Consider the following 23,735-nt stretch of genomic DNA (forward strand, 5'->3'; position numbering starts at 1 on the left):
GGGGGAAAGAGTTACATGGTGAGAACAAAAGGGTAATAATATAGGTTAGGATGTTGTTATTGCTGCTGTTTTGCCAATTAAGAAAAGCAATGGTTTGCATATAAAGCTCAACCATGAATCTGAGCAAAGCATCACACCCACAATCTATAATAATCTAATTTGTAATAATAGTATATTGTTATTACTATTATTGAATAGTACATCCCTGTTTTCATCGGAGAAATGTTGGAGGGTATGTGAAAGCTCCCTCCCATCTGTCTTCACCCTCAGTTTCCGCAAATACTCAACTTACCTCTATTATGCTTTGAAGTTCCTCTGCATAAACCCGTTCTGTTTCTATCAGTTCATTTATTATATGGCTAAAGAAAAGAGAAAGATGAGAGAGAGATTTATAGTAGTTTCTTCGGCTAAACCGTGCTTTTAAAATACATGTTGCTTTGCAGAAGGTGAAGTAATAAATTTAAATTCAAGGCTGAGCATTGCACAGTATTTTAAAAACATTATACGTAAAGGTAAAGGACCCCTGGATGGTTAAGTCCAGTCAAAGGCAACTATGGGGTCGCAGCACTCATCTCGCTTTCAGGCCAAGGGAGCTAGCATTTGTCCACAGACAGCTTTCTGGGTCATGTGGCCAGCATGACTAAACCACTTCTGGCGTAACAAAACACAGTGATGGAAGCCAGAGGGCACGGAAACGCCGTTTACCTTCCCATCGCAGCAGTACCTATTTATCTACTTGCACTGGCGTGCTTTCGAACTGCTAGGTTGGCAGGAGCTGGGACAGAGCAACAGGAGCTCACCCCGTTGTGGGGATTCGAACCGCCGACTTTCTGATCGGCAAGCCCAAAGGCTCAGATATCCTGCCTTTCCCCTCCCGCTTCAAGGAACCCAAGCCTCTTCTCCATTTTATCCTCACAACAACCCTGTGTGGTGAGGTTGTGAGTCAGTGAGTGGCCCAAAGTCACTCCGTGGGTAGCTGAGTCGTGACTAGAACCTCAGTCCAACACACTAACCACTACACCACACTGTTGATGCAAAGTACTCCAGATTTGGAAGTAGCCAAAGAAAAGAGAGGATCCCTTTTCACATTGGGATATAAATTCTAGATCCTGTTCTGCCATGCCACATCCAATGAATTGATCTATATTAAACTTATTGGTCCTTTAAAAAAAAAATACCAATGTAACACAAAGCATCTTACAACAATAACTAAAGAGCATACATTAAAACCAGCATAAAGCAAAACATAGAAAAATCTAAAACAGGTTCCCCCCCCCTTTAAAGCAGGATTAAAAAATCCCACTCGCTGAAGGAGGTCACAGATAATTAAAAGCCAATGGCCTGGTGGAAAACAAACATCTAAATTTATGTAATGATGGTGCCAGGCGAGTCTCCCTGAGGAGAGCATTCCACAAGTAGGGAACCACCGCTGAAACGGCCTGTTCTCATGTTGCAACCCTCCAGACCTCCTGTGGATTATGGGGAATCAAGGGCAAAAGGTTTGGGGTGGTAAATGTCATCAGTCATCTCCCTCTGCAGTCCTGATTGTACCTGACCCTGGCAAATCATTGTTCAGTTTTGTCCCTGTTTTGCCTGGATTTTGGGTATGCCTTCTTAAAACATTTATATGAGTAGCTGGGCCCCCATTCATTGTCAGCACTAATTAATATAATCCAGGACTCCCAACACCGTTCTTCACAACAAAGAAACATTAACAAGTGACACAAATAAGCAACATTTAACTTACCGTATTTTTTGCACCATAACACTCACTTTTTTCCTCCTAAAAGGTAAGGGGAAATGTCTGTGCGTGTTATGGAGGGAATGCCTACAGGTGGCATGCCTACGGATTTTCCTCCTCTAAAAACTACGTGTGTGTTATGGTCGGGTGCATGTTATAGAGCAAAAAATACGGTAACTGCATGTGTGCATGTCATCATTTTCAATATGATATGATTTGGCGACAGGTACACACCACTATGATTTAATATAAACAATTCTGCTTTCTCTTTCTTGGACTGGCTCTCTACTTTGTCACATAAATGATTTATCTTACTGTATAATAAATTTGCAATGTGTCATCAGTCTGTTTTCATTGGCTGTTTCCCAAGGTTATAAAGGCAGGGGCAGGGTAAGGTTGCTCTTGTAAAAACAGTGTGATGCTGGGAGGTGGGGGGAAAGTGAGCAAGGGCAGGTAAATATAACAGTTTTAGTCTTCTGGTGGGCGGGGAGGGAAAGAGAAGGAACTGGGGAGGGGAAGGTGGAACTGGCTGGGAGTCAAGGGGAACGAGTGGCAATATGGGAGAGAGGGAGGTTTTAAGCATGGCAGTTTTAAGCCTCCAGTGAGGGGGGGAAGCCAGAGAGGAGGAGGAATTGGGGAGGGGGCAGGTGGAAGTGGCTGGGGTTAAAGGTGGGATCTGTGGTGCTATGGAGGATCAAGAGGGGGTTTGGGGATGAAAGAAGGAGAGTGTGGGTTAGAGGTAGGGAGAGGTGTGTTTAAATAATAATAATAATGATTTATTATTTATACCCTGCCCATCTGGCTGGGTTTCCCCAGCCACTCTGGGCGGCTTCCAACAGAACACTAAAATACAATAACCTATTAAACATTAAAGGCTTCCCTAAACAGGGCTGCCTTCAGATGTCTTCTAAAAGTTTGGTAGTTGTTGTTCTCTTTGACATCTGATGTGAGGGCGTTCCACAGGGCAGGTGCCACTACCGAGAAGGCCCTCTGCCTGGTTCCCTGTAACTTGGCTTCTCATAGAGAAGAGCTGTGGAAGAGAAGGAGGCTGCTTGGTCTGACACTTTTAGGCTGAACTGTAAAACTGCCCTGTTAAATCTCCAGGGTGCGGACATGATTCTCGTCCTTATGTCAGTGCCCTGCTTCACCCATTTGCAGGCATTCCCTCCATGCAAAAAAAAAAAAAAAGCTAATGCGTTGAGGGAGTTGCAGGGGCTGCATTTCCTAGTGCCCAGATGTTTGCAGAGCCAGCTGGCTCTTGCCCCTTTGACCTCCCAGCAAAGACCAGAAGTGGGATTTGGCCCTAATAGTGGAGCCTTGGGGCTCCAGATTCAAATGGAGGTGGGTCCAATACATGTATAGCCAGTTCCTGCTTCAGACCTTCTCTGAATGCACCAAGCTCAGAGGGGTGGAACTGGTTATGCCCACAGACAATGGGGGCAGGAGATGGTGGTGTACGAAGGGAATGTGGGAACAGGGCTTGTGGGATCAGACATTCTATTTGAACACCGAAGTTTGTGTGCTTTTTTATATAAGCAAACTGTTTGGGTAAATTGTTTATTCACACACCCTGCCTCAAAAGCCTATGCAGGGAGATGTTTGCAGAGCAAATGAATGGAGAGGCGCTTGCAGCAAGGGAAGGAAATTGGGTGCAGGCAGCGATCTTTGATAAGGGGGTGGAGAGGCTGCAAAGATGCAAGGCAATGATAGTCTTGGGGTTTTGTTGCCAGGAGCTCACTTCCTCAGCAAATACTTTATCTTGCATCTGATCTAGTCTTAGGGACTAAGAGACTCTGGGTAGGAAAGTGAAGGGCCTTTTTCACCACTCCTTCCTGTTGAAGGTCATGACTCAGGACAGAGAGGAAAATACTGGAAGTAAAACCACTGGCTGTACAGGTGGCATTGTCATGAAAGTTTTGGCTTCTGGGACCATAGTCTCTACTTTGTTGAGGAAGGGCTTTGGGGATAGATGGGTTGCACCTCACAACAGTTGGAAAAAATGTGCTTCCTCAGAATCTCATGAACCTGATCAGGAGAGCTTCAAACTAAGTCCTGGTGGGGAGAGAGACAATATTACTTAGTATTGGGGATGATCACCTCATTGATGCACAGGAAACTGGAGGCGGTGCTACGGAAACCTGCTAAAGGGCTGGAAACTACAAGAAGGAAGCAGCTGTGGTTTCAGCTGTCTCTATACTCAGAGCATGAGTCAACAATGTGGTGCAGCAGCAAAAAAAGCTAATGCTATTCTAGGCTGCATTAACAGAAGTAAATTGTACAAATCAAGGGAAGTCATAGTACACTCTATTCTACTTTGGTCAGACCACACCTGGAGTACTGTGTCCTATTCCGGCCACCACAATTTAAGAAGGATATTGACAACAAGCTGGAATGTGTGTGCAGCCAAGATGTTAAAGGGTCCTTAAACCAAGCCTGATGAGGAATAGTTGAAGGAGCTGGGTATGTTTAGCCTGGGAAAGAGGAGACTGAGAGGAGATACGACAGCCATCTTCAGATATCTTAAGGGCTGTCACATGGAGCAATCTCTTTTTCTCCTGCTCTGGAGGGTAAGACCCAACTCGGATTCAAGTTGCAAGAAAGGAGATTCCAACTAAAACACCAGGAAGAACTTTCTGAGCTGTTTGGCAGTGGAACAGACTTCCACGAGAGGTGGTCGGCTCTCCTTCCTTGGAGGTTTGTAAGCAGAAGATGGATGGCCAACTGTCATGGATGCTTTAGTTGAGATTCCTGCATTGCGGGGGTTGGGCTACATGACCCCTGAGATCCCTCTCAACTCTACAATTTTATTTTTCTATTAGGCTCTGATTCCAAGGAAGCTGCTACCAAGAGAAGAATAAGAAGAGAGAATGTATATGTTTGTCTTTAAGGCGTCGCAATCCTTCTGTTTGTTGTAACAAGGCTAATAACAGCTACCCCTCTGGAATGTGTGTCCCAAGCACACAAGTGTCTGTGCAGTGTTGGAGAATATGTTCTGGGAACAGGCAGGGAGGCAGAACTGACAAAGTTAAAAGGGCAGGAGAGTTTGGGGTCCTGGAGACCCACTTTCCTTTTACGGAGGAGCATTGGGTTGGATTAGCGCAGGATGCTGCAGCACAATTACTGACAGCAGTGAGATCCGGCCAACATACAACACCTGTGCTCAGAGACCTGCACTGGTTGCTAATTTGCTACCAGTTTGCTACCAGTTCAAGGTGTTATTATTAGGTGTTATTATATATAAAGCCCCTAACAACAACAACAACCAGCTTACCTTTGAGATCACCTTACCCCACTCAACTGCTTTGATTAGCAGAACCGGCACTTATCAGGTGCCACCTAATACTTGTTCCTCATTTGTAAGAAATCTTTTTGTGTGTGCGTGTCGCAGCAGCTACACTTTGAAACTCCTTGCCTCTTGATATCAGGCAAGCTCATCGCTCTATTCTGTTTGTTGTTTAGTCGTTTAGTCGTGTCCGACTCTTTGTGACCCCATGAACCAGAGCACGCCAGGCACTCCTGTCTTCCACTGCCTCCTGCAATTTAGTCAAACTCATGCTGGTTGCTACAAGAACACTGTCCAACCATCTCGTCTTCTGTCGTCCCCTTCTCCTTGTGCCCTCCATCTTTCCCAGCATCAGGGTCTTTTCCAGGGAGTCTTCTCTTCTCATGAGGTGGCCAAAGTATTGGAACCTCAGCTTCAGGATCTGTCCTTCCAGTGAGCACTCAGGGCTGATTTCCTTCAGAATGGATAGGTTTGATCTTCTTGCAGTCCATGGGACTCTCAAGAGTCTCCTCCAGCAACATAATTCAAAAGCATCAGTTCTTCGGCGATCAGCCTTCTTTATGGTCCAGCTCTCACTTCCATACATCACTACTGGGAAAACCATAGCTTTAACTATACGGACCTTTGTTGGCAAGGTGATGTCTCTACGTTTTAAGATGCTGTCTAGGTTTGTCATTGCTTTTCTCCCAAGAAGCAGGCGTCTTTTAATTTCGTGACTGCTGTCACCATCTGCAGTGATCATGGAGCTCAAGAAAGTAAAATCTCTTACTGCCTCCATTTCTTCCCCTTCTATTTGCCAGGAGGTGATGGGACCAGTGGCCATGATCTTCGTTTTTTTGATGTTGAGCTTCAGACCATATTTTGCGCTCTCCTCTTTCACCCTCATTAAAAGGTTCTTTAATTCCTCCTCACTTTCTGCCATCAAGGTTGTGTCATCTGCATATCTGAGGTTGTTGATATTTCTTCCGGCAATCTTAATTCCGGCTTCGGATTCATCCAGCCCAGCCTTTCGCATGATGAATTCTGCATATAAGTTAAGTAAGTAGGGAGACAATATACAGCCTTGTCGTACTCCTTTCCCAATTTTGAACCAATCATTTGTTCCGTATCCAGTTCTAACTGTAGCTTCTTGCCCCACATAGAGATTTCTCAGGAGACAGATGAGGTGATCAGGCACTCACATTTTTCTAAGAACTTGCCATAGTTTGCTGTGTCTATTCTGTTTAGCACCTGCTTAAATCTTTTTCATTTAGACAAGATTATGCAGATATGGATTAACATCTCCATGTGTCTTAATCAGTCTTGAGCTCATCACTGACTTTAATTCTTCATTAAAATGTTTTAAATTGCTGTTTGTAACTGCTTTTATTGATAATTTTATTGCTTTATTCTTTTTGTAAAGTGCCTTGTTCATTTTTGCAGTCAAGCTGCATATTTTTATGAAATAAAGGAATATAAAAGGAAGATCCCAGGGAGGCGCAACCAAGAGGAAGAACAAAAGATCTGCCCATCTTCCTGGGTTTCCCAGTTGTAAAGAAATAAACAGGGATATGTGAGAGTCTACAGATCAAACCAAAGGAAAATAGCTTCTGTGAGGGTTATAGCGAGGTTGGTTTCAGGTGCAACTGCTGGAGTGCAAGTCTGACGTTGCTTCCAGAAAACCTCTTTATTAAGCATTCAGCCAGATTCATTTGCATGACGCCTTTAATCTTGTGAGGAGGAAAATATGGGTGCTCGCTTTTCTCCCTGCAAATTCTCACCTGCAGCCTGGTACGGCAGGGAGACAAGGGGATGAGGACTCATTATGAATGCTGATGCTTTGATGTTTGCTTGTATATTTTTATCTGGTATATGCCTGCCCTAGAATTGGTTTTGGGTTGTTACGGCTAAAATCTGGGTGCGGGGCTACTCTGCCACCCAGCTCGTCGGACTAAGTCCGCGAGTCCCTGCGGAAGAAAATGAGCTCAGCCGGGCACAGGAGCAAACTGCAGAAGATCCAAGTTTATTGCGCAACAGGTTCAAGACGAGATTGAACAGCGAGAAAGGGGTGACATGAACTTTTGAAACTCCCTCCATGTCCCAGAATACAGTGCAAAATACATCCCAGTTACATCATGAATACATTAAGGAGAGGTTGGGTTACACCGGATTAACATATGGAGGAGGGAGGGGGGAATATGCAGAGCTGGAGATATGCGCAGATAAGCGCTTCCTGAGTGCCGGTGATGGGAAGACAATGGTCCATGTATGCATAGTCTGCCACCTGGCATTGCCCGGAGGAAAGGCTTGGCAGAGCACCTTACTTGAGGGATTATGGAGGACAGGGGAGGTGTCATAGAGTCCTAGAGAAATTGAGCAAATTGGCACGTTGATTTTCTATGGATTTTATAGATTTTAGTCCCTTTTGACATTGACAATTGGGAATAAATGGATATATTGTAGCGAAGAAGAAGGTGAAGAAGACATGCCCCCCCCTTCCGTAACAGGGTGAAGGGCAGCTGGTAAATTTCGTAAACTATCAAGGATAGCTCAGTTGGCAGAGCATGAGGCCGATCTTGGGGTCGTGGGTTTGAGCCCCACGTTGGGCAAAGATTCCTTCATTGCAGGGGGCTGCATTAGATGATAATAATAATAACAACAATAATAACAGTAATAATAATATTTTTATACCCCACCCTTCCCAGTTCAGAAAACCGGGCTCAGGGAGGCTAACAACAAATTTAAAACACTTAATTGATGCAACAAAAAACAGCATAAAATACAGTATAAAACGTGAATAACAAAAAATTCAGAATTCAAAAACCCTCGTGGTCCCTTCCAACTCTATATATGATTCTAGGAGTGGCATTCAGTGGCACAGTAAATGTGAGCAGCAATAGCAGGCTGACTCTCAGCCAGAAAGCACCAGGGTGCCGGGCTTCTAGAAAGCCCAGTGGGTTCAAAAGTAGCTGCAAAGTGGGAGAGCAGGAATAGATTGGGAAATGGTGGTGAAGTCTCTTGTAGGAACATGCAGAGCAGCTGTTGTTTGAGCAGGGAGGAACTGTGTGTGATTAACATGCCATGGTGTCTCATCCTTATGGCCTAATGCTGATAACAACCAGGGCGCACAAAACCCATCATTTGCCACCTGGTTTCTTAGTAACCCTTGCTCAGCAAAACAAAAGGCTGGGTGGTTGTTGTTGTTTAAGAGATAAGTCAGAGAACACAACAGAACGATTGCAACATTTAATTGTCTTGCTGCAGGGATAGAGCTGTGGATGTTGACTTTGTACCCAAATTTGCCCAAATATAGCTATCTGGCATTACCTGTGTGTGTACAAACACGTTGCCCTTGAAATGCACAGGAGCCGGTGGGGGTGGGGTGGTTTCACAGCATGCTTCTGTACATAGTGGTTTGCAATAAAATGATCTAAAGTGAAAGCTATGGTCCATGTTGTTTGTGCACGTGGGTGGGCATGTTTTGAAATGAGTGTGCAACTGCGTTCTCTATTTCCCTTTCCCCAAATGTTGCTTCTGCCTGCTCTTGAGATGAGGCGTTGCCTGTGCGGCAACAGTGCAGGGGCTCTCCGACCCTCAATGAACAGCTCACGCCACCAGTCCTTATTATGGGGAAAGCATGGGACGCGGATGGCGCTGTGGGTTAAACCACAGAGCCTAGGACTTGCCGATCAGAAGGTTGGCGGTTCAAATCCCTGCAATGGGGTGAGCTCCCATTGCTCAGTCCCTGCTCCTGCCAACCTAGCAGTTCAAAAGCACGTCAAAGTGCAAGTAGATAAATAGGTACCACTCCAGCAGGAAGGTAAACGGTGTTTCTGTTCTGGTTCGCCGGAAGCGGCTTAGTCATGCTGGCCACATGACCTGGAAGCTGTACGCCGGCTCCCTTGGCCAATAAAGTGAGATGAGCGTCGCAACCCCAGAGTCGGCCATGATTGGACCTAATGGTCAGGGGTCCCTTTACCTTTACCTATGGGACCTGGATTCTTGGATGAATGACTTATGAGGAGGAAGGTTGTGTCCAGGTGAGCTTTTTCTTCATGCTCAGCCTGCTTATTCAGGTGCTGTTGATGGGCCATTTCAAAGGCCCTGTTGCTCTCCCTTATTACATCTTCAGAGAGGACTTGTAAAGGAAGCCATGTGACCACTGCGACTCCAACCAAGTGCACTTCCGCAAACATCATCTTGCTCTGCCATCCCTCACTTACAGCAATGGTGTGTGGTTGTTTTTCTCTGAGCGATTGGGCGGGGGGTCATTTGACCCAAACAACACACACCAAAAAAGCGCATAGTCGTCAGAAGTCTGTTTTGGCTCTCTTTCTTCTCCAAGCTCTTTATGAAACCTGCTCATTCATCCAACAACCATGACTGTCCAACCACCCCAGCACTGCTGTTTTGGCAACATGCGCTTGCCAGGGAAGCTCAAAGGAACTGCGGCATTTCTTAATTAGAGCTAATCTGACTGTTTATAGGCACACGAGATATGCGTGAGCCGGCAGGTATACCACAAATAATAATGATATGGTTTTTCAGCTTCAGAATGTTGCACAAGTCCCTAATTAGGCCTGCCAAAGCCAGTATAACTGGATCTTGCTTCGCATATGGTGAAACTTAATGTTTGACAGAGAAAGGCAAGGAAGCTTGTTTTATGGGAAGTTAACTGTCCGCGCATTACACATTTAAAACACTTGCAAAAGAATCTGGGGAACTGTTGTTTCTTAAGGGTGCTGGGAACTGTAGTTCTGAGAAGGATAAACTATAATTCCCATGATTATTTGGGGGGAGGATTGCTTTAAATGTGTTTTAAATGAATGGCGTGCACACAACCAAAGCTTTTGCTACACCACAGGCTTCCGCAGCCTGATGTCCTCCAGCTGTTTTGGGCTAGTGTGTTGGTTGGGGCTGCTTTTCTTTCTGAAAACCAGGAAGATCTCAGAATATATATATATTCTTAAGGTAGTGAGAAATCCATTTATTTATTTATTTTGCTATTAGGGTGCACTTTTGTTCCTGCTAACGGAAAGCACTGGAATAAAATAATAGAACTGTAGAGTTTGGAGGGACCCAAAGTGTCATCTATAATAATAATTTATTATTTATACCCCGCCCATCTGGCTGGGTTTCCCCAGTCACTCTGGGTGGCTTCCAACAGAATATTAAAATACAATAACCTATTGAACATTAAAAGCTTCCCCAAACAGGGCTGGCTTCAGATGTCTTCTAAAAGTCTGGTAGTTGCTTTTCTCCAACCCCTGCCAAGCAGAGAAGGAACCACAGTTAAAGAGTCTCTGAAGAGTGTATAGTGGTACCTCAAGTTAAGTACTTAATTCGTTCCGGAGGTCCATACTTAACCTGAAACTGTTCTTAACCTGAAGCACCACTTTAGCTAATGGGGCCTCCTGCTGCCGCCGCGCTGCCGGAGCACAATTTCTGTTCTCATCCTGAAGCAAAGTTCTTAACCTGGAGCACTATTTCTGGGTTAGCAGAGTCTTTAACCTGAAGCGTATGTAACCTGAAGAGTATGTAACCTGAGGTACTTCTGTATTATCATTGGCCCTAGAAACACAACTTGAAGCTTTTAAGCTTCCCACCTTCTTGAAAACCACCCTGCCATGTGACAAATAACATTTGGGGGGAAAGTTGCTATTGGGGCCAATGGGATTCCCCCCTCTTTTTTAATGCTAATTGTCATGCCGGAAAAGGAAACCTTAAACCTTACATCTCTACTCTGAATTGGCAAGAACAATTTCTCCCCAATCCCGCCAGCATGGTTGGTATTAAAAAAAAATTGGATTGCTAAATCACACCATTAACGTAACAGGTAGGTTAGACCCTGACTTTATTTGTACTGCGACACAAATCAAGGTAGAAGACAAACGTCATCACCAGCCAATCTGGTTACCAATCTTGCTGAACCTGATCTTCCAAAGCAAAAGTGCAACCTTTCGCAGAATTTTTTTAACGGTGTGGTGCTATAGAAATGCTGTATTGTAAACAGCTCCCATTCCATGCTCCGCTTCTGACTCACAGGAACTCCCCACAGCAACATGAAAGCATGCAGAATCACAGGGAAGTATTTCAAAGGGCGCTTCCCTCCAACTGCCCATCGGGGAGAAGGGGTCTCGTGGTATAAGGAAGCCTGTGTATTAATGCAGAAAGGATGTCCAGGACCGAGGGACACCTGAGATGCATCTAGCCAAGCAGAACACATCTGCCATCACGTTATCCCATTTGCTAGGCACGCAGCTGGGGGTGTGTGTGGAACTTTTCCTCTGTCCTGAATGCGATGAGCAAATGAGTGTAACCCAACGCTCCTTGTAAAGGAGATCCTGTTCACCCGCTGATTACCACTGTCAACACTGCTTGCGGGGACAAAAGGTGACTGCAAAAGTTGTTTATGACTTGGAGCGTTTCCCCCTCTTGCCCCCACCTCTCCGAAAATCTCCAGGTGGCTCACAAATCAGCAAAGGTTGGAAAAAACATTGCAAGACTATATTCTTAAAGATCAAGCGGGTTTTCTACCTGGCAGACAGATGAAAGATAATATAAGAAATATAATGGACATTGTGGAATATCTGACTGCCAGGAATGATAAACAAGCTATGCTAATATTTGTGGACGCTGAAAAGGCCTTTGATAATATATCTTGGGAATTTATGTTGAAGAATTTAGAGATGATGGACTTAGGTCAAGCGATTTTCAATGGTATCAAAGCGATATATCCAGAACAAACAGCAAAGTTGATAATAAATAATGTACTAACAGAAAAGATTAAAATAGCTAAAGGCACAAGACAGGGTTGTCCTCTGTCACCGTTACTTTTCATCATGGTACTGGAGGTTCTTCTAAGATCAGTAAGGAAAAATGAAAAAATTAAGGGAGTTACAGTTGGTCGAAATGAATACAAAGTTAAAGCATTTGCTGATGATTTGGTTTTAACAGTGGAGGAACCGTTAAAAAGTACCAAAGAAGTACTAGAGGAAATAGAACAATTTGGTAAAATGGCAGGTTTTATTTTGAATACAAAGAAAACGAAAATGGTTGTTAAAAATATGGATCAAGATATGATAGAAATAATGCAACAACAGACTGAGATTGAAGTGGTGAAAAAAGTTAAATACTTGGGAATTTGGGTGACCCCCAAAAATATTGATTTATTTCAAAATAATTATATACCAATGTGGAATGGAATTAAAAGAGATCTAGAGGTATGGGGAAGGATGAAATTATCATTCTGGGGAAGAATGTCAACGATAAAGATGAGTGTTTTGCCGAAAATGTTATTTTTATTCCAGCCAATTCCAGTTATAAAGGGGGCAACTATATTTAAGGATTGGCAAAAAATAATTTCAAGATATATCTAGCAGGGCAAGAAGCCTAGAATAAAATTTAAATTGTTGACAGATGCGAAAGAAAGAGGAGGCTTTGCCCTGCTGGACTTGAAATTATATTACGAAGCATCTTGCCTCTGTTGGTTAAAGGAGTGGGTGAAATTAGAAAATATGGAATTGTTGGACTTGGAAGGATTTGATAATAGATTTGGATGGCACACTTATTTATGGTATGCTAAGAAAAAAGTTCATAAAGGTTTTGCAAGCCACATTTTTCAAAGATCTCTGATAGAAGTATGGGATAGGTATAAAAACCTATTAGAAGCAAAAATACCCCATTGGTTATCACCTCTAGAAGTTATGAGTGTGAAAAAAATTAACATGAAAGGGGGGTGGATAACTTACGGGGATTTGATTATTAAAGAAGAGGGGAAATGGAAGTTAAAACCATATGAGGAAGTCAAGGAATATGTTAATGATTGGTTGCATTACTATCAGATTAATGAAATGTTTAAAAAAGAGTTAAAAGAGAGAGGCTTTTTGGAAAAAGAGTCAAAGTTTCAAAAAGAAATAGTGAGTAATGAAATTAAAAACCTGTCAAAAATGTATAAATTGTTGCTAGAATGGCATACTAAAGATGAAGAGGTAAAATCAGTAAGGATTCAATGGGCCAGGGATTTTGAGTATAAAATACAATTTGATGAGTGGAATAAATTATGGAATGAAAGGATAAAATTTACAGCCTGTACTGCACTGAAAGAAAATGTGATGAAGATGGTTTATAGATGGTCTATCACTCCAGTAAAACTAGCAAAAATGTATAAAGTAAGTAATAAATGTTGGAAATGTAAAGAAAAAGAAGGAACGTTTTATCATATGTGGTGGGAGTGTAATAAGGTTAAAGTATTCTGGGAACAGACATATAATGAGTTGAAAAAGATGTTGAAATATACATTTGCTAAAAAACCAGAAGCATTTTTGTTAGGAATGGTTGGAAATGAAATAAATAGAAAATATCAGAAATTATTTCTATATGCAGTGACGGCAGCAAGGATACTACTGGCCCAAAAATGGAAACAGGAGGAACTACCATCTATAGAAGAGTGGAGAATGAAATTAACAGACTACGCAGAACTAGATAAATTAACAGGGAAAGTCCGAAACCAACGAGATCACAAGTTCACTGAGGACTGGAGTAAATTTGTGGATTATATGAAAAGCATATGTGATGAACAAATAACGTTTGTGGGTTTACAGGAAGCTTTGTGAAGAAATATGTATAGAAACATTGTAAAAAAGGGAAAAGGGGGAGTAGGTGGATTTTAAGATAAAAGACAATGACAAATTTTGAACTTGCAGTATAAAGACGAGAATACGGAGGATTCACGGATGAACTGATGGAAGTCAAAAATATGTATTTGTGATTGTACTGAAAATGTATGACTAAAAATTCTTTTTTTATTGGAAATTAATAAATAATAATAATAAAAAACAAAAACAAATCAGCAATGAAAGCAGTCTCCTTGAGCCTGTTGCAAGGCAGCTCTTGTTCTCTTTCCCGGTTACTCCACCAATTGTAACCCAAAGTAGGCCAAACCCCTGCCCCAAACCCCCAGAAAAATGCCCCAATTATTTCCTTGAATTAGGTTGCCTACAGTCATGCATTACACATGGGTCTGATGGCTCCCATGGCGTACCCTGCCCCACGTGCCATTATCATAACATGTACCGTATTTTGCGCTCTATAGGATGCACCCGACCATAGGACGCACCTTGTTTTAGAGGGGGAGTACAAGAAAAAAAAAATCTCCCCCTCTCTGCGCAGCGCCCCTTCAGCGAAGCGGCAGGAGGCGCTACGCAGAGAGGGGGAGAATTTTTTTTCTTGTTCTCCCCCTCTAAAATAAGGTGCGTTCAGTGCCTTCAGTTGCCTTTAGTGAAGGCAACCTGAAGCCTCCGGAGCACGGCGGGAGTTCCCGCTGCGCTCCGGCGGCTTCGGGTTCCTTTCAACCTGCTCTTTGGGGCTGGCGGAGGGAAGCGCTGATTTCCCCCATCGCCAGCCCCAAAGAGCAGGTGGGGGAGCAGCCGAAAGGCTGCGCACAGCCTTCCCACTGTTCCCCGAGCTTGTGGGCCTGGCGGTAAGCCCAGCTTTCCCCCACCCCCAGCACCAAAGAGCAGTTCGGGGCTGGCGGGGGAAGCCCCCCCCCAGCCCCATGGACCACACATTCGCTCCATAAGACGCACAGACATTTTCCCTTAGATTTTAAGAGGGGGAAAGTGCGCCTTATGGAGCGAAAAATACAGTAATTGAAAGAAGCAAACAAACAATGGGAAGACCACCCACAGACTCATGTATTTATTTATTTATTTATTTATTGAGTTTATATACTCATCGGAAGCAGCAGCCAATTGCGTGAAGCAGGGTAGGAAAGAGCTGATATGGTGATGTTGGGCGACATCTTTACACACACACACACCCCGTACACATTATTGGGAAGATGTGGGTTTGTGGTGTCTACACATCTGCCCATCATGAGCTGCATGATCTTAGGTGGCCTCTATACAATGGCATCAAGGTCAGGAGAGAACAAACCCTCCAACATGTCTCCGGTGAAAATAGGGAGGTGCTATTCCATAACACTGGGACACGGGTGGCGCTGTGGGTTAAACCACAGAGCCTAGGACTTGCCAATCAGAAGGTCGGCGGTTCGAATCCCCGCGACAGGGTGAGCTTCCGTTGCTTGGTCCCTGCTCCTGCCAACCTAGCAGTTTGAAAGCATACCAGTGCAAGTACATAAATAGGTACCGCTGCGGCGGGAAGGTAAACGGCGTTTCCGTGCGCTGCTCTGGTTCGCCAGAAGCGGCTTAGTCATGCTGGCCACATGACCGCTCCCTCGGCCAATAAAGCAAGATGAGCGCCGCAACCCCAGAGTCGGTCACGACTGGACCTAAATGGTCAGGGGTCCCTTTACCTTTATTCCATAATAATAATATTATTCATTTTGGTATTTGTACCCAACCCATCTGACTGGCCTGCCCCAGCCACTCTGGGCAGCTTCCAGCACATATAAAAACATGATAAAACATTAAACATTTAAAAACTTCCCTATACAGGGCTGCCTTCAGATGTCTTCTAAAGGTTGCATAGTATTTATCTTATTGGCTCGGGAGTCGCATAACTCCAACGTTTCTTAGATGAAAATAGGGACGTCCTAAGGGAAAGCGGAACATTCTGGGATCAAACTGGGATGGCTTCCGTAAATCCGGGACTGTCCCGGGACATTTGGAGGGTCTGAGAGGTACACAATCATGCTTTCAAAGGAGGTTATTTTACTGCACTGGGGCCACTCGGGGGGGGGGGAGGGAGAGATCTGCTCCTTGCTGCAGATGACCTCACTGCCTGTATTGAGGGAACTATGATCTCAGCAAATTGCCAAAGCAAATTTGCCTTTTGGTTGTTGGTTTTTTTGGAGGGGGGCAGTTCTGCTGTCCAAGAAACACAAGTGCACTTTGGCATCCCAGGCATAGAAATAAATTCTGCAAGTGACACAGACTGTGGAAATTGCAGCTCATTCATGCAGGCGTAACATGAGCACAGAATTGCATCTGATTCATTATGCAGGAGCAACACCACTCATAGCCCAAAGCTCCCTGGACCTCCTGCGCAAACGTGGAGCTCTTTGCGCACAACAGCTGCCCTGTTCTGTTCCACGCTAGGGAACGGTATGGGCTCAGAATGCCGGAATTGCACCGCATGAGCAGAACAGGCCCCCGCTCAGAGGGAAGAGGGGGGTTGGTCAAGCTCAGCAAGCTCACCGCTGCATTCATGAACTGGAGGCAAGGAGGAGAGGAGGGTTTTTCTTATAAATCACATTTCATAGAATCATAGAATCTTAAGAGTTGGAAGGGACCAATGCAGAAATCTCAGCTAAAGCATCAGTGACAGATTAACAGTTAATATTTTCCACTTATCTCCATTTAGTCTCAGTGGAATGGTGGTGTTGATAAAAGTATGTATGTATGTATGTATGTATGTATGTATGTATGTATGTATTTATTCATACCGCTCTATACCTGGGGGGGTCTCAGGGAGGTATGGACAGTTAGCAAGTAAGGTGGAGTTCCTGTTTCTTTATGGAGCCCCAACGTGAACTGCATGATGATGATGATGATATATTTATTTATACCCTGCCTTTGCCCCTGATGGAACTCAAGGTGACTTACAGACCAAACAAAAAACAAGAATCACTAAAAACATAGAAAAGGCTATAGTTAAAAAAACAATTAAACATTAATAGTATTACAACATACAGTCGTACCTTGAGAGGCAAACAGAATCTGTTCCGGAAGTCCGTTTGACTTCCAAAACGTTCGGAAACCAAAGCGTGGCTTCCGATTGGCTGCAGGAGCATCCTGCAGCCAATCGGAAGCCATGCTGGATGTTCGGCTTCTGAAAATGGTTCAAAAACCGGAACACTCACTTCCAGGTTTTGATCATTCAGGAGGCAAGGCGTTCGGGAGCCAAGGTACAACTGTATATAAAATCTGTTTAAAACTTACAAATAATTACAATAAGAACAGCATGGCGCCTGTTCTTTCATTAAAAGCAGTTGATCCCCTAAAGCCTGTTGGAACAAGAAGGTCTTCACTGGTGAAAGAACTACAAGGAAGAAGTCAGTCTAACTTCTCCGGGGAGGGAGTTCCGTGTCCCCACCTGAAGGATAGGTGGGTTCCCACGAAGCAAGACACAATGATAACAGCAAGAACCTTTATTGAACTACATAACTGGGAAACAGGGGCAAAGCAACTGCTTATATACATTCCTGAAAGCCTGGGCCACTCCCACTCCCAACGTGATTGGCTGTCTAAACTCCCAAGTTGCGAATCATGACTCAGAATTCAAGGGCCAATGGCAGAGGCCCAAATCCTGAAATGAAATAACACCACCCATGTGAGGGTGGCAGGACTGAGAGAAGGGCCTCTCCTGAAGACCTCAAAACCTGGGCGGGTTTGTATGAGGGAATGAAAAGGGAGAAGTTGTGGTGTGGGAGGAGGAAGTATATGAAAATGGATGAGTAAACACACACACACACACAGAGAGAGAGAGAGAGAGAGAGAGAGACGCAGAGAAAATATGAGGAAATGTCCCTTTCTGCCAAATTTGCCTAGCCCTAAACTCCAAGTCCTGTCCATATGAACAGTAGCAGCAAGCACTGCTGACTCATGTTTAAGCAATGGGGGGCATCGGACTAATTCCCCATGCAAACATTTCTCAAGCCTTAACACAAGTTTGCTCGGTGATGCTTCAGAGGCAAGAATGAGGGAGAAAAGAATGTAGCAGATCTTCCCTGAACAGCAACGATAAGACTGGAAGAGTGGAAATAAGACTCCCTCTGCAACAAACCCAAGTGTGCACCAGGCCCTATCCGTGGTACAGACCATGTTTTACATGCAAAAGGTCACAGGGTCAAACTCTGGCATCTCTAGCTAGGGCTGGGAAAGACCCCTGATAGAAACCCTGGAGAGCCAGTATAAACCAGTGCTTCTCGAACAATGGGACAAGATCCACTGGTGGACCTTTGGACACTTTCAGGTGAGCTTCAGTGCCACAGGCTGCCCAGTGCTTCCTGCCCACTAGCTGTGCCACAGCCTGTTGGCTAGATCAATGCCACTGCATGCTGGGTAAAGGGGGCCGGGTGATGGAGATGTTTTCTGGGAGGAAGGTCTCATCCAAGAGGGGGCCCGGTGTGCAGTGCACACACGTGACATCCTGGGCGCATTGCACACGAGTGACGTCATGCACGCAACACGCATGCAATGCAGACCCTCCAGGTGTCCCTATTTTCCAGGGGTGTCCCTGATTTGGAGAAGCCATTCCGCTTTCTGATTTCATCCCGGAATGTCCCACTTTTCCTTAGGATGTCCCTATTTTCATTGGAGAAATGTTGGAGGGTATGGAGTTATCCGACCCACAAGCCGTCTGAAGGCAATCCTGTATAGGGAAGTTTTTTAATGTTTCATCTTTTATTATGTTTTTATATATGTTGGAAGCTGACCAGAGAGGGGCGTAGCTAGCTGCTCTGGCACCTGGAGCGGTGGGGGCAGGGTGAGTCACATACGGGGGCGGGGCGGGATCTGTGCAGGGGGGCACTGCAGTGATCTGCCCAGGGGGGCTGCCCATGGAGTCCGCCTGGCGGATGCAAGCCCCGCGCTGCAAGCCACCGTGTCACTCCCAGAAGAGACATGTGGCTTGGGTGCACTGCAGGGCAAGCCCCGCGGTAAGTGCCGTGCCCCACGGTGCGCCATTTTGTCACCCAGGACGGACCGCACCCCCCCACACACACCCCTTCCTATACCTGTGCCCAAAGTGGTTGGGGAAACCCAGTAATATGTATAATAGTAAAATTAGCATTCTGGAATGGGACACAGCCCTATTTTCATCAGATAACTGTTGGAGGGTGTAGCAAAGTCACATCGTTGGGAGGAGGCTGAGCACAGACCCCGGGGAGCATGGCTTCAATGGCAGGCGGCCCTATCTCGCTCATGCTCTGAACTGATTAATTGCATCTTTGTGATTTGATCCTGAACTTGGGCGGGGTGCGTGGGGGTTATAATGGACTTTGTTTTATTTTCTTGTTGCTTGAAAATATAAATAAGTACAGTGGTACCTCGGGTTACAGACGCTTCAGGTTACAGACACTTCAGGTTACAGACTCTGCTAACCCAGAAATAATACCTCGGGTTAAGAACTTTGCTTCAGGATGAGAACAGAAATCGTGCGGCGGAAGTGGGGGGCCCCATTAGCTAAAGTGTCACCTCAGGTTAAGAACAGTTTCAGGTTAAGAACGGACCTCCGGAACGAGTTAAGTTCTTGACCCGAGGTACCACTGCAGAAAACAGAACAACGCCCCCCCTATCCTTTCTATGGCAGCCCTATTGGTTGTGCTTTCTTCCTTATAAAAGTAAATACATCCTGGAGTGATTAAGGCTGGATGAATTAAAATGTCTCTGACATATCAGACAGACACCTTCTCTACTGCATTTTCAGGAGCTTTCTTACGCTGTGCCTCTTTCCACAAGCCTGCTAGAGTCATTATGTTGTTGTTTTTGAACTGGTGGAGTGATATAACTGCCAGCACATTTGCTAAAGCTAAGCAGGACCCGGTATGGTTTCAAACTGGATGGGAGATGGCATGTCAGGGTTTCTCTATGATTCTGTGTGTGTGTGCGCACAATAGAATATTAAAAACATGATATGACACCAAACATTGAAACCTTCCCTAAACAGAGCTGCCTTTAGATATCTTCTAAAAGTCAGATAGTTGTTTATCTCCTTGACATCTGAAGGGAGGGCGTTCCACAGGGCGGGTGCCACTACCGAGAAGGCCCTCTGCCTGGTTCCCTGTAACTTCTCTTCTCGCAGGGAGTGAATGGCCAGAAGGACCTAGGAACTGAACGATGGGGGTGGAGACCCTCCTTTTATATATGTAACGGTTTTATATGTTATCCTATTGTAAACCACTTTGCGATGTCTCGTGGGAAGCCATTCAGAAAGGAAATAAACCGTAAGTAAAGCTATGGACTATGCAAAATTGGCAAAATTAACAGCTAAAATAAGAGAACCTAATGATGATTGTTTTGTGGAAGAATGGAAGCCTTTTGCTGACTACCTAAACTAATACTATAGGATGATGAACTGGTTGAGCAGGAATTGAATGATAAGCAACAGAAGGAATTAGAGATTATTGTATTGTTGATATGGTATAAGAGATAGAAAATAGGGTGCAGCAAAGGGGGAGAAATAAAAAAAACCACCTTGGAAAACGGGGTGGGAAGTCGACAAAGTAAAAGAAAAACTTATTATGTATAGGAGTGTATATGTGAAACTTTTGAAACTTTAATAAATTTAATTTATGAATAATTTATGAATTTAGAATTTATTAATAAAATTTAATAACATAAATAAAATATAATAAGATATTACTAAAATAAGAAAGGAAATGGTCTGAAGCTTAAAATAAGAAAGAATATGGTCTGAAGCTCAACATCAAAAAAACGAAGATCATGGCCACTGGGCCCATCACCTCCTGGCAAATAGAAGGGGAAGAAATGGAGGCAGTGAGAGATTTTACTTTCTTGGGCTCCGTGATCACTGCAGATGGTGACAGCAGTCACGAAATTAAAAGACGCCTGCCCCTTGGGAGAAAGGCGATGGCAAACCTAGATAGCGTCTTAAAAAGCAGAGACATCACCTTGCCAACAAAGGTCCATATAGTTAAAACCATGGTTTTCCCGGTAGTGATGTATGGAAGTGAGAGCTGGACCATAAAGAAGGCTGATTGCCGAAGAATTGATGCTTTTGAATTATGGTCCTGGAGGAGACTCTTGAGAGTCCCATGGACTGCAAGAAGATCAAACCTCTCCATTCTGAAGGAAATCAGCCCTGAGTGCTCACTGGAAGGACAGATCCTGAAGCTGAGGCTCCCTAGAACAGACCCTGTTGTTGGGAAAGATTGAGGGCACAAGGAGAAGGGGATGACAGAGGACAAGATAGTTGGATAGTGTTCTCGAAGCTACAAACATGAGTCTGACCAAACTGCGGGAGGCAGTGGAAGACAGGAGTGCCTGGCGTGCTCTGGTCCATGGGGTCACGAACAGTCGGACACGACTAAACGACTAAACAACAACAACAAGAAAGGAAATAAATCACAATAACTTCTAGTGTGTCAAAAATATGAGTCCAAATGTTAATATTTCCACGCAACACGCCTATGTTTATAAGCCAATTCTCTATATAAACGGGGACAACAGGGGGGATGATGTTGTGTCTGCAGCACCTCAAAAAAGGCGCCAGGACTGGTTGTGCATTATCATGCAGTGCGTACACAAGTGCCCTGCAATATTAAATTGTATTGCAGATTTATTCTGGGATCATCTTGGCTACTTCCTAAGCACGCTGGAGTCTGCTGCCAGCTCTCGTTTCATCACTTAAGAACTGTAAATGCTGTTGTGTGTCCTCTGTAAATCAAACTACGAGCCTGTTGAGCTAACACTTTATTGTGACTCTATGGGGGGGGGGAGAGACCTGGTTGATATGGAGTCCCCAGGGAAGCAAGACATGAATGCCCCAAACACATGAAAAACTCTGGGTTAGTCAACAGCATCTTTAGTTAGTTGCTGTTTTCACAGGCGGAGGCAATGTAAATAGCAACCCTGAAGTCCAAGGGGCAGTACTGGCAAGGAGGACAATCAAAGTTCCAGCCTCTCGCTGTGGGATGAACAGGGTCACAGCTCTTTGCGACAGACTAAAGAAAAAAAAATTGCGCTTTGCGTAATGTGTTTCTACACTCAACGATGCGTGCCTGCTTTGCATGAAAGTTGATTTTCTATTTTGAGCCTGATGGAAATGTAGGCAAACTCTGGTGCTTCTTTTAGCAAGTTGCTGCGCGGTGGGGTAAATGATGGCATGGGTAATTGAGAGAACCAGTGGATGCGGTCAGTAGGGGAGGTTTGCCAAGAGAGGCAGTGTGGAGTAGTGGTTAGTGCTGGGCTAGGTGTCAAATCCCCACTGGCCATGAAGCCCCCTGGGAGACCTATCACTATCTCTCTGCTTAACCCACCTCACAGGGTTCTTGGGAGGATAAGAAGGAGAGGGGGAGAAATTTGTACGCCGCCCTAAGCTCCTTGGAGAAAGAAATGGGATATAAATGTAATAATCAATAGAAATAAATAAAATAAGGGTGGGATAGGGCACCTGCCAGCAGACGGCTTAAACGAACAGAACCGTACACGAATCTTTTGTTACAGAGCCTTGTTTTCCAGCAGGGGAAACTTATGCAGTATTTGAGTTACAATCATAGCAAAGTTTCAATTAAGAGACACAAGTGTTTGACTTTGAGAAAGCAATATTTGGAAAACAGAGCTCTGTGGTATTTAACACTAAGCCCTTAAACAAATCTGCCATCGGTCTCTTGCTGCTGCTTTTCCCAGAACACCCTTCCAGAACATCTGCTTTCAAGTTTTATTTCTAACCCCCCCCCCCATATATATATATTCAAAGCCTTTCGTACAATCCTTTGGTTTCAGTCACCTGCCATAAATAAACCTAAGTACACATAGTTGAAAAAATGTCTCTGGCACTCCCGTTCTGCCAGTCCAAGGTATGTGGATTTGTGGAATGGAACTTTCCCCCCTCCTCAACCCTGCAGGCCCCCACCTACCCTCAAAATCAGCTCTGGAAGTGGGGGGTTCCTCTGGATAAGTTGGGGAGGAAATAGGGGAGAAGAAAACAGAAGTTTCCGCGTAACTCTGCTGGTGCTGCTTTGAATACAACCCTCGTCTTTCCTCTGCCTTCATCTCCCTCGGCTACCTTGTACTGTGTTGGATTTTAGATTGTAAACGCTTTGGGGCAGGGATTTGCACCCATGTCTTTGGATAAGACGGACATAGATGGTGCTATATATTCCATTGTTCATAATCCTCACTGAAAGCAGCAACAACAGCAACGAGGATTAAGAGCCAGGACTTTCCCTTCGTTGTTTGGTTACTCTGCTACTCTTACGAACAACACACCCCACAACTAACATTCTCTGTCTGTGTTTCATCAAGTTCCGTAGGCTCCACCTTCAAACCATCTGTTTCTGTGCTGGCTCCAAACCCTCGGGGGAAATTTGAACAACCTGCCCTCGGCTGAGCATCTTCATTAAGCTCTGCCTCTGTCTCCTCCCTGTGGACCTGTCTTGGCTCCATCTCCTAAAAGTTTTGTAACTCTTTTAAAAAGTTGGCTCTTTAACCCTGGCACAAACACTAAAGCCAGCTTCCACTTCTTCTTTTTTTTAAAAATAAACAGCTCCAAAGCTTTCCTTGAGGTATAGCTCATGTTATATTTTTGGAGCTTGTGTAACAGTATATCCGAATATCCGAAAGCAACTGTGCAAAGGTTAAGATTACGGTGAGTGGGCAGTTTGTTTTTGCTCCTGGTGCCTGTCGTTTGAAAGTCTTACAGTCTTCACTTATTTCAGTACCCCCCCCCCGACTTTCACTGTTTTTTGGGTGGGATTAAATTCCACATTGGCAAATTCAGGTTGCACAATTAAAGTGCAACAAACACATTTTAAAAATCACACTCTTTCTTTTCCCCCCGGTACAGAAAGTGTTGAGAAAATGCACTGGAAAATGTAGGATCTGAAGGCAGCCCTCTTTAGGGAAGCTTTTAATATTTGATGAATTATTGTATTTTAATATTTTGCTGGAAGCTGCCTAGAGTGGCTGGGGAGGCACAGCCAGATTGGGTGGATGTGTGATAAATTATTATTATTATAAATTATTATAGGATAATAGCTGGTTCACTTGGCCTTATAAGAATGAATGGTCAATCAACAGCTGACCT

At 44.4% G+C, this 23,735-nt stretch overlaps 1 protein-coding gene across 12 annotated transcripts in view; it reads right to left on the reverse strand.

Moving 5' to 3' along the window:
• Positions 1-23,735, reverse strand: part of MCF2L2 (MCF.2 cell line derived transforming sequence-like 2) — a 228,299-nt gene that overhangs the window by 82,859 nt on the left and 121,705 nt on the right. For all 12 annotated transcript variants that reach the window (XR_008330737.1, XM_053390639.1, XM_053390647.1 and 9 more), the window contains exon 16: positions 293-359. Coding sequence is in view for 11 of the 12 variants with exons in the window: in XM_053390639.1 (XP_053246614.1) it covers positions 293-359 (67 nt within the window). In the remaining variant the exon portion in view is untranslated. The remainder of the gene's footprint in view (positions 1-292; positions 360-23,735) is intronic.

This window comes from Podarcis raffonei, chromosome 5, assembly GCF_027172205.1.
Source record: "Podarcis raffonei isolate rPodRaf1 chromosome 5, rPodRaf1.pri, whole genome shotgun sequence".
Classification (NCBI taxonomy): Eukaryota; Metazoa; Chordata; class Lepidosauria; order Squamata; family Lacertidae; genus Podarcis; species Podarcis raffonei.